We start from the raw sequence: 12331 nt of genomic DNA, 5'->3' as shown, positions 1-12331 counted from the left end.
CAATTTATTGACATAATAAAATATGTTTATGAAAATGCTACAGCAAATATTCTCAATGAAATAAACAAAAAATTTCACATTAATCAAGGAATATGTCAAGGAAGACATCATTTCTCCCAAACTCTTCACATTAACACTGGAACATATGCTAAGTAATTTAGAATGATCGAATAAAGGAGGCACTATTAATGCAATTAATCAACCTAGGATTTGCTGATGATATTCTTTTATTGCAAACAATATGAAAGATTTAAAAGAAATGATAGAAGATCTAATAACTAAATCAACAGAAACTAGATTAGACATTGATTGTGAGAAAATGAAAATAAGGACAAACCGAAATGGATACAATGAAAAATCTAACATTATTGAGGTAAACAATAAAGAAACTGAAATAGTAGATGAATATGTATACTTAAGAAAATGTTAACATGATGAAACAAGCAGTCGTGGAAGAAGTAAAAAGAAGTATAGGAATGGTCAGCTTTTAGAAAATTGAAAAGATTTTTGAACAGCCTGAGAACAGACCAAAACTGTTCAATCAATGTGTATCACATATGGAGCAGAAACCTGGCCAATCAAAAAGGACATAATAGATAAAATGCAAAAAATAAAAAGAAGAGTGGAAAGATGTCTGCTAAACATAAAACTCAAAGATAAAATCAAAAATGAAGAAATAAGAGCTAAAACAAAATTTTTAGATATTGGAGAAAAAATACTTAAAGAAATGGAAATGGACAGGACACATTAAACGACTCAAGGACAATAGATGGACAAAAGTTATACTGAAGTGGTAGCCATATGAAGGCAAAAGATCAGTGGGAAGACCTGTAAGAAGATGGTCAGATGGTATAAGGAAAACAAATGGAACTCTCTGGCAACAACAAGCTCAAGATAAAAACATATGGAGAGAATTGTAGTAGTTGTAACATTTTGTTGTTGTATTCTTCAGTATCTAGGATAATAGTTGAGTTACCTTTGTCTGCAGGGAGAATTATAATAGCCTATAATGTGTACTGTTTTGGGGAGATGCAGAAATCCACTGAGTGGTGTATTGAAGAACTAGAGCCAGTGCAACAAAGATTCTATCACTCATCCAGTGATCTGGAACAAACCAAAAAACATTTTTAGATGCTATGATGAGTTTGAGAGAATTATGGGATCAATAGAAATTGCCCTCAGTCTGGTCCATCTTAATACTAACCTTAGTTACAACCTATCTGATTGTCACTCTTCAGCTATCCATTGGCATACATGGGATCATGCCTGCATGAACATGCCCAACAACACTATGGAATTAGGAACATCTTTCTAATGTCAGCAACATATTTATAACTTAATTTATAGTTTTCAGGGGCGAATACTGGTCTTGAAATTCACGCTTGCTCTTGTTATCATTCAGGGTGTGAGAGGTGTGATTGAAGTCTAATTAGCGGAATAATGAATTACTGACCATTTAAAACTATATATTTAGAAATTTATGTACATTTAATCATACAAATACAACATTTATTTTACAAATGCCTAAGGTTCTTCTTTATGAACTGGTCAATAACATCATCATAAAAAGTTGGTTGTAACTTAATTTTCCCAAGCAACACACACACTTGTAAAGGCTGGCTGAAGCTTACTGGCTAGAGCTACTTTGACTACATATGGCCTTGTGTTTAAGACGACGTGAAAGGAGCGGAAATGGCTATGCATGCCCATGAAATCACAGTGATGCAGCGAGGACCTGGAAGCTCCTACAACCGAGCAAGCCAAGGTAGCTTTGACTAGACGAGCAAGCATCGGACTTCGATACACAACGTAAAGTTCAATTATTGCCGTGCAAGCTTAAGACATCTTTTGTCTACAGAAATAAAAGCCTAAATGGAATGCTTATAAATGCATGTATTTATTAACATATAAATATTACTTCTTTCTCAGTTAATGAGCTTGCACAGCAAGCATGGAGAATTCACCCTTGATAGTTTTTTCTCTTGTAATGTATATGTTTTGTATTTCTCTTTTCACGTTATGCATTTGGTAAAGTCTTCTAAGAACACAAAACTAATTTTGCAATCCAATAATAAATAGTTTTTTTCTATTTTTGTATCTCTCTGGTCATTACATTTCTTCAATATATATATATATATATATTGAAGAAATGTTATAATATTTCTTCAATATATATATATTGATATAATAAAGTTATAAGAACATTAGATGAAGGAAAGGCATATACTGCAATTTTCTTAGACTTAGCAAAGGCATTTGACAGGGTGCCACATGATAAGCTAATATTTAAGTTGCAGCACATGGGTCTGAATGTCAGATTGGTCGACTGGATTCAGGATTGGCTGTCTGATAGGTATCAGAGAGTTGTGTATGGTGGAGCAGTTTCAAGGAGGCAGAGGATTACAAGTGGGGTCCCACAGGGGTCAGTACTAGGACCTATATTGTTTAATTATATCAATGACATTGCCAGTGGATTGCAAGGGGATATGCAGTTGTTTGCAGATGATGCGAAGCTGGGAAGGATTATTAGTAATAGTGCAGATGTGGTAGCCTGCAAGAGGATTTGAATAAGCTAGATAGATGGGCAAATGAATGGGGATGTCGGTTTAATGCAGAAAATGTAAGGTCTTGAGGTTTGGGAAACATTGATGGGATGCTGCATACTCTATGGGAGGAGTTATACTGGAGGAAGTAGGGGAGACAAGAGATCTGGGGTTCATGATTGATAGAAACCTGCAGTTTAGGGACATATTGCAAAGGTGGTGAAGGTAACACAGAGGAATGCTGCAATTATGAGAAGGATACTGACCTGCAGAGATAAGAGGGTTATCATTCCATTGTATAAGTCTCTGATCAGACCACACTTGGACTATTGTTCTCAGATTTGGTCCCCAGGATTTGAAGGGGATAAATTAACTGTGGAAAGGATACAAAGACGAATGACAAAGATGGTTTCAGGACTGTACAAGGATAGTTATGAGGATCGGCTGAGGGAATGTGGACTGCAGAGTTTGGTGGATAGAAGAAGGAGAGGTGATATGATTGACCCTTTTAAACTGTTGAGATGTGGTTACAGGGTTGACACTGGGGAGTTCTTTCGCTTGGTTGAACAGCGGGAAGGAGTGATGACAAGAGGCCATCCCTGTAAGTTACAAAAGGAAACTGTGAGCAAGAGGATGAGAAGTGGTTTCTTTGCGTGGAGGGTGGTTGAACCGTGGAATGCATTGTCTGATGGAGTGGTGAGAGCAAGAACAGTCAATGAGTTTAAGGAGTGGTATGAGAGACTTTGTGTTTCTTAGGGGGAAACCTCCCCTCGATGAGTCTTGACAGACTTTATGTTCTTAGGAAGGACCTCCCACAACGAGTCTTTTGACTCCATGGAGGCGTGAATAATAATAATAATAATATATATATATATATATATATATATATATATATAAAAGTTAGGAAAGAATAAGAGAAGAGTCCTTAATAAAAGCCAATTTATTATGGAACATCTTTATAAGAAAGGCTGTGAAAAAAACCTTAAAGTGTTTTTTGTTTATATATATATGAAAGATAAAGTACTTTGAATACCGAGAATAAAAAATAATAAAATTTAATACTGAGATACTACTAGTTTCGTTGAAAAAATCAACTTCTTCAGGTATCAAAAACAAAGAATTATATAAAAAATAACAGACATTATAAAATTATATCAAGAGATCTGATATAAAGACTGTAGTATGGTTTAAACAGGAATGCGTGCTGGAGTTCCAATTGAAGTTGACTGCGTGTGTGAGTTATCACGAGAGTGCCAATACTGGACAGTGGCAATGTGTGCGTCAGACAGATTGTGGCTAAGGCTTGTTCATATGGGATGAATCGAGTGATAGTGATATTTCTTTAGATTTGAGTATCTTTCTTTCGAGTTCATCATAACATGTATGAATGTTGGAGGTTTGACGCCAGTCTACTAGCTGTTTGTGGCCTTCATCCGAGTTTATAGAGAAAAGAACGCGGCTTGAGAGAGCGCTGGCTCTGGTCCTATTTAGGATATGTCTTTTTTGTTTTCTTCTATACGTAAAAAGATAGATTTAGCTGTCTGACCGTAATATGGTTTGCCACATTCACATATAATCTTGTAGACTCCTTGATACTGAAGAGGGAGAAGTTTTACTTTAGGTCTACTTAGTATGGAGCGAAGTTTTGGAAACATAGTGAAACAAGTTCTAATGTTGAACTTCTTAAGAATTTTCACCAGTTTCGAGGAGAGAGAGCTGATGTATGGCAAAGATATAAATGCTCTTAGGAAAGAAGAATCTTCAATAGTAGGTGAACAACGGTGAGAGGTAAATTTTTCGATCTTCTTAAGAGAGAAACCATTGTTGACAAAAGTCCTTTTAAGTAAATTAAGTTCATTTTTCTGTGTTTCATCTGTTAATAAAGATTTTGCTCGATGTGCCAGGGTTGAAATAATACCAAATTTCTGCAGAGGGTAGTGATGGGAAGAATCATGAAGGTATCTGTCTGGGTGTGTGTGGGTGGGTTTTCTAAAAATGGAGATTTTGATATTTTTAGCACATCTTGTAAGTTTTAAGTACAAAAAGGGAAGACAGTTGTTGGATTCCAGTTCGTAGGTGAAATTAATTTTCTCATGAAACTTGTTGAGATGGTCTAGAAAAATATTGAGGTTGTTTAAACCATGTTCCCAAATGAGGAATACATCATCTATAAAACAGTACCAGATTTTGGGTTTTAGTGTTGAGGAATTAATCACCTTTTCTTCGAAGTCTTTAAGAAATATATCAGCAAGAATCAGAGAGAGTGGACTGTCCATAGCCAATCCTGAGTTCTGTTTATAAATCTTATTTTCGAATTTGAAGTATCCTGAATTAACGCAGTGAGAGAGTGAGGAGAAGAATTTCTTGGAAAGTTTGTTCTGGAGAAGATGGAGGACTTCTTAAGTAGGTACATTCATGAAGAGAGAAATTATATTGAAACTTGCCATTAAATCTGATTTGTTGAGTTTGACGTCTTTGATTTTTGACACAAAATCAGTTGAATTTTTTATATGAGAGAAGGAATTACCTGATAAGTTTTTCAAGTAAGATGCAAGGTATTTAGATAGGTTGTAAGTAGGGGATTTGATACGTTCAACAATTGGTCCTAAGTGGAGAGTTCACTTTATGGATCTTTGGGAGTCCACATAGTCTTGAGATAAGCAGATGAATCGATCTGAGGGAAAGATGGATGTTTCTTGGTAACTCTGAGGTAGTTTTTAGCAAATTGTTGGTCCTATTGTGCAGTTCTCTGTAGGGTCACTATTTAGTTCAGAGTAAGTGTCAGTTTCCAGTAATTCAAAAATTTTGTTATGGTAATCAGTTTTGTCTAAGATGACAGTGGCATTCACTTTGTCTGCAGGAAGAATTATGATATCATTATTTTTCTTTAAGTTTTTAATAGCGGATCTTTCAGAATGAGAAATGTTGTCACTTGGGGATCTTGCATGATTTATAGCGAATATAGCTTCCATACGTAAAAGGTTTGCTTCATGGTTTGGAAGTGAGGATGCTGCATTTTCTATCTTAGTTAGGAATAGTTCTTTAGGTATGGAAGTAGGAGCCATAACAAAATCGAGACCTTTGGCAAGTACAGTTTCTTCTGCCGATGAAAGGGAATGCGAAGAATTATTTATGACAACTTTATTAAATAGGTAGAAGTATGTTGAAAGTTTATTTTTCACTTGGTTAGACTATAATAAATTTAGTTTAATCCTTTATCCAAGTGTGAGCAAACAAAGTTTGCACCTGAAAATATCTTCAGGACTGAATATGGTGTTGTACTACCTTACTGGGGTAAGGCAGTACAACACTGGGCAACTCGTAGCAATGGTGAACCAAGCTAACAACACTCCTATCCCAGTATCTCCCATAATGCAAAACACGTCTCCTTGCAGATATGTATAATGTTATGCATTAAGGGATTGGCCACTACCCAGGCTAGTTTCGACCTTTATTGAGGTCTCTTCAGTGGGTGCAGGCCAAGAGGTGGAGATACCAGGCAGAAGCAATAGCGAGGTCATCTTTACCTATAGGAGTTGCCAATACCTATAGCTGTGCCACCTTTTTTATTAAATTACTCTGGATTTAGAGAAAGATGTTGAAAGTTTATTTTTCACTTGGTCAGACTATAATAAATTTAATTTAATCCTTTATCCAAGTGTGAGCAAACAAAGTTTGTGCCTGAAAATATCTTCAGGACTGAATATGGTGTTGTACTCCCTTACTGGGGTAAGGGAGTACAACACCGGACAACTCGTAGCAAAGGTAGACCAAGCTACCAACACTCCTATCCCAGTATCTCCCATAATGCAAAACACATCTCCTTGTGGATATGTATAATGTTATGCATTAAGGGATTGGCCACTACCCAGACTAGTTTCGACCTTTATTGATGTCTCTTCAGTGGGAGCCAGGCCAAGAGGTGGAAATACCAGGCACAAGTAATAGCGAGGTCATCTTTTTCATATGAATTCCACTCAGGAAAGGCTAAAAATCTATCATACATTAATATCATGAATGGGCTGAGCATTGGATAATGTTGGAAAACCTTGCTTGAGAAACCAAATGTGATATTTTTTTCAAACCGCTTCAGACCTCCAGCAGGGTAGTGATTCACAGTAGATTAAGAAATTCATCTACCACCTAAACACATATACAAACATCCATGCTCACAGTGGGATTAAACCCACAACTTAATGGCTGGGAAGTAGAAGTGCTATCCACTCAGTCAAAGAAGCCAGCAAACCATGGTAATATATCAGGATTCTGTAATAATTTATGAATGCTGATTGAAGGAACAATCTACAGAAACTTTCTAAATAAAAGGAGAAGAATTTTATGTCAGTTTTGGTAAAGAAAGGTCTACTTTTAGTATTAGGTAAGGATTTAATCCTTTATCAAGGATTAGGTATACTGCTCTAGAAAAGTATTACAAACTGGATGATGAAAATTATGTGTCACCTAAAGACTTTTGAGGTTTACAAATAAGTATTAGTGCAGAAGTAAAGCTTTTACCTACTCACATTCATGGTTGGCAGATGAAAACAGAGAAGTTCGTTAGAGTGGAAGAAGCTAGAAGCAAACAAGATTTGTATCTAGAAGCTGGATAAAGATAATGCAAGAAATCATGAAAGAAGTAAAGTTTGAGTATTATTATGATGATTTATTGTTGCACAGACAACTCCATGCAGTCTGAAGACTCATCACTTAGGGATGGGGAGGACAGAACTGTTCACACATAACTCTCCCTGAACTTATTCATCAACAAAGCACTCATGGCAGAATTCGGCAACTCATTCCACCTATTCACCACCTCCATGTGAAAAATTTAGTCCTGGCACCTTTGTTAACCACATTCTTATTCAATTTCCCCCTGATAGTGGTACATGTACCACAGTTTGAGAAACGATGCTTTAGAGCAAAGATTTCAGATTATTCCTGATTACTTTACTAATCTGCGTTAGGTTTATAAATCTTCATGGATGGTATTCACATAAAAATAGTTTATTATGTTGGAATACATAAATGTCTGTCACTGGGAAGAGAACCTTTGTTCTTATCCCCATAATCATGTATCGAAAAATTTCTTCAACATCGGTCCTAGAAAACTCTTTCAGCAACTTACAAGTTTCTATCATATTCCCTTTTTCTGCCTATCAATCAACTTATTCAATCCACAAGGAAGGATAGGTGTATAGGTAATTGATGTGAATTTTCTTCCATTAGCCTTGTGACTGTGCATAGATCTATTGGTAATCACCATAATAATTTTTATTTTAGAGGATAAGAACACGAGAAGATAGCAATGGAAGTAATACCCTTCATGTGGATCCAGTAAGAGAGAGAATTATTCGTAGAGCTGCGTTAGAATTTAAAGATGGGATGTTTGGTATCCTTTTTTTTCTGTTGCAACATTTATTCAAGATGCTTCTTTTGTTTAGCTTGATAATACTCAAAAGTAATATATTAAATTTAGTAATTATTGAAACAGCTGATCTGAGAAAGGTTGGATAAGAATTACATTTCTATTCCCCCCCCCCCCAAATATTGTATTCTATCATAAATAGTAAGTTTGTGCATATCATACTTCAGGACTTACTTTCTATATAATAAGAGCAACTTCCTTCACAAATTTACCATATTTTGCAAATAAAAGTGATATATATTAGCATAGAAAACAGAACACCACTTACCTGAAAATATGGATTAATCTGTTGAACATCAATTATCTTCATGAAACCTGCCTTTTTGGGCAAATGTAGAAAGAGGTCTATTTTGTCAACCTGTTTATCATTGTGAATAGCATATCTGCTTTTCAACCAATTAGCTATCGTTTTAAATCCCAATATAGTTTGTGAATAACTGACACTGTTTTTGAATACTCATAGGAATTTCGTTGCTTAGTGAGACCATCTTTCTGCCATCCAAAATATATTAATGTACCATAGATTTAGAATTTTTCATGGGTGTGTTACACATAAAAAATAAATAATAATAAGTCAAATTTAAAAAAAAAAATATATGTGTGTGTGTGTGTGTGTAATATTTTTTCAAATTTGACTATGTATGTATATATATATAGTCAAATTTATTTGTGTGTGTACACACACACACACACACACAATTAGTGTGTGGTCTGAATTTTAAAAGTGTTGCATCCTTTGCAAAAAGTGTATGTATACACACACTCATGCAGAGGTGTTAAGATACCAAGCAATTTTAAACCTGGTTTTACTCCATTTTTCCCAAGTAAGCAAACAGACAAAATGTCAAGTTTGCGCCTGCAATTGATGCAAGACTAGCTGATCCCACAGGTAGTGCAAGACCAAGGCAACTCGTGGTAAAGGTGGAGCAAGCTCTGATCACTAATCTTAATATTTACCCTTAATGCCAAAACACATCTCCAAGAAGGGGATGTATGATATTTTGTATTAAAGGCAAGGGGCCACTACCCAGACCGGTTTCGACCTTTATTGAGGTCTCATCAGTGGGAGCCAGGCTAGAAATACCAAGATTTAGTAATGCAGAGCTTGTAAGTATTTTACCAAAACAAGTTACCATAAGGTGTTATAACCTTATTAAATAAAAATCTCAGGAGGAGATATAAATGTAGAAAGTATTTTTAACTTGGGTATAATTATGTTAAAGATACCAAGCAATTTTAAACCTGGTTTTACTCCATTTTTCCCAGTTACCATAAGGTTATAACACCTTATGGTAACTTGTTTTGGTAAAATACTTAAAAGCTCTGCATTACTAAATCTTGGTATTTCTAGCCTGGCTCCCACTGATGAGACCTCAATAAAGGCCGAAACCAGTCTGGGTAGTGGCCCCTTGCCTTTAATACAAAACATCATACATCCCCTTCTTGGAGATGTGTTTTGGCATTAAGGGTAAATATTAAAATTAGTGATCAGAGCTTGCTCCATCTTTACCACGAGTTGCCTTGGTCTTGCACTACCTGTGGGATCAGCTAGTCTAGCATCAATTGCAGGCGCAAACTTGACATTTTGTCTGTTTGCTTACTTGGGAAAAATGGAGTAAAACCAGGTTTAAAATTGCTTGGTATCTTTAACATAATTATACCCAAGTTAAAAATACTTTCTACACTCATGCAGAGGATGCAACACTTTTAAAATTCAGACTACACACTCATTTTTAGAGTGCACAAATTGTGTAGGTTATAACAAACTCAGAAGTTATAGAATCTGCAGAGGAGGCATGTTCTTATTGGGAGAATCATGCAAAATTTTGAAGTCAATCATTATAGTAATTCGGGACCAGAAGATGATGAGGATCAAATGGAAAAAAAAATGCTACACAGAAGTCATTAATTATAAGTCAGAGACTGTTTCTGGACTCAGCAGTGGCTTTAAAACATTCCCCAAATCTCCACAAATATGGCTGTATTGATTTACCAAATATCTAGGAGACAGGCATTTTAATATCAAATCAATACTTGTTAACTCTCTCCTTATCCAACAACTGATGGCAGCAATTAGGAGCTTAGTTCCTTGTACTGTCCATTACAATTTTTCAATTTTTCCTACTATTAACTAATAGTTGCTGTTTGTGTATTGTGACAAACTATTCATTTTACTCTGAAGATGCAGGTATAACACCAGCAAAATATCAGCAAATAAGTTAAATAAATATTAATTATTTTATTATTCTTGTATTGTGAATTAAAACTATTAAAATAAACAAAATAAAACATTGGTTTCTAAGTTCCAATATATGGGTTTGGATATCAGGTTAGTGACTGGATTGGTATCTGGCTTTCTGATAGATATCAGAATTGTATATGAGGGAGCAGTATCAAGAAGTAGGACGGTTACAAGTGGAGTCCACAGGTTCAGTACTTAGACCATTACTGTTCAATCTTTATTCAATGATACTATCATGAAACTAGAGAGATATATTCAGTTCTTTGCAGATGATGATGATGATGTGAAGCTTGGGAGAGAGATTAGTAATAGTGCTGATAATGTGGTTTTCAAGAGGATTTGAATATGCTGGAAAGCTGGGCAAATGAATGGGGATTTAAGTTTAATGCAAATGTAAGGTTTTAAAATTTGGTTTCCATGTGAGTACAAAACATCTCAATTTGGGATGTTTCATACTCACTCTTCCAATATAACTCCACTGGGTGGAGTTACAGTGGAAGAAGTGGCGGAAGCAAGGGGACTTGGGGTGACTGTAGATAGAAATTTGAAGTTTAGAGGACATATTGCAATGGTTTTGAGGAAGACATCTCAGAGGCCCATTGTATAAAACTTTAATTACACCATATTTGGATTTTTGTATGGGTACTCAGATCTGGTCATCTGGATTTGAAGGGGATGAAGTAACCTTGGAGAAGGTACAGAGATGGATAACAATGATGGGGATATTGCTTGAAGACAAGATCTCTCTCTGCTCCTCTCATTCAGAAGCACTTCAGTTTCATCTGATCTGCTCTTTCACATTACCTCTTACTTTCTTTGATTTTGTTAGTCACCTCGCTTCAGTTGACACTAAATCCATTTACGTCCCCAAAACTTAGGGGATGTATTGCTAAAATTGTGAGGATATCACAACAGATTATGGTAATGATGCAGAAGACACTGACAGGTAAACACAAGTTACGGATGCAGAAAACAAGTTGCATAAAATCTTAATTAGGCTAAATATGAAGTGCACCTTGCAGATTTGGTCACCTGGTTTTTCAGAAGTATAAGAGCATATTCCAATATATCTAGAGACAACTGATTAAGGTGGTTTCTGGTCTTTTGAATATGTGATATGAAGAAAGATTCAAGAAATACAATTCATAGAGCCTCATGGATAGGAGAAGGAGGAGGGAGATATGATTGAAATATGAAAGTTGGTAAGGGGGATAAAGTCATAAGGTATAGATATGCATCACTTATTGCAGAGGTGTATTTCTGCAATAAGTGCAGAAATTATAAATGAGCTAAGCATGACTCAGAATTTTGTTTCCTTTCACAATGATTATTTTGTCTACATGTCTAATATTATTAATTGATTAATTAATATAATAAAATTGAATTCAGTATCAGCAATGATGATAAACAAGTCTGGAAAAAATTATATAATTAGTATAGCTTTTGGAATTTTATCACATTGTTCATCACATAAAATTAATTTGTGCTTAAAATGAAAGGTACGTAGCAAACCTTTGGAATAATAATATTAAGTATATAGGTAAATATATATATATATATATATTAGGGTTGCCAAGTAATTTTATAAACTTGGTTATTTTACTAGTTCAGGTGCAAACTTAACTTTTTGCTTACTTGGGATTAGGAGTAAAATAACCAAGTTTATAAAATTACTTGGTAATCCTAATATACATTATTCCCAAGGTAAAAAAACTTATTTACATATATATATATATACAGGGTGTTCGGGATAAATTTGACAGTTTCGTAAGGAAAAAGAAAATCTTCTTTGTATCTATTAAATTTAATGAATTGACAAAAAAACATTACAGGCAGAGTTAATTACAATACTATCAACAAGATTTACTCAAAATAACCACCATTAGCATCGATCACAGCTTCAATTCTGCTTCGGAACCTCGAACAAGCTGATGCTACAGTCTCCCTGGGAAGGGCCGCAAAAACTGTTTTAATTTTATCCATTAACTGGGCTTTTGTATTACTGGAAGTGCGATTGGTGTCTTTTTCAACTGCGCCCCATACAAAATAATCCATGGGGTTAAGGTCTGGGGAGTTTGGAGGCCAAACATTTGGACTGGTGAAGTCGTAGAAATTTTCAGA

At 35.2% G+C, this 12331-nt stretch overlaps 1 protein-coding gene across 2 annotated transcripts in view; it reads left to right on the top strand.

The window, feature by feature from the left end:
* LOC150101142 (succinyl-CoA:3-ketoacid coenzyme A transferase 1, mitochondrial-like) overlaps positions 1-12331 on the top strand; it is a 221809-nt gene that overhangs the window by 147210 nt on the left and 62268 nt on the right. For both annotated transcript variants that reach the window (XM_090401526.1, XM_090401525.1), the window contains exon 9: positions 7824-7932. In XM_090401526.1, the coding sequence (XP_090257652.1) occupies positions 7824-7932 (109 nt within the window). The remainder of the gene's footprint in view (positions 1-7823; positions 7933-12331) is intronic.

The sequence above is a fragment of the Typopeltis vanoorti genome, chromosome 12, assembly GCF_054136105.1.
Source record: "Typopeltis vanoorti isolate ZY-2024b chromosome 12, IOZ_Tvanoo_1.0, whole genome shotgun sequence".
Classification (NCBI taxonomy): domain Eukaryota; kingdom Metazoa; phylum Arthropoda; class Arachnida; order Uropygi; family Thelyphonidae; genus Typopeltis; species Typopeltis vanoorti.
The sequence above is the reverse complement of the archived record's forward strand: the minus strand, read 5'-3'. Positions and strand labels throughout refer to the sequence as shown.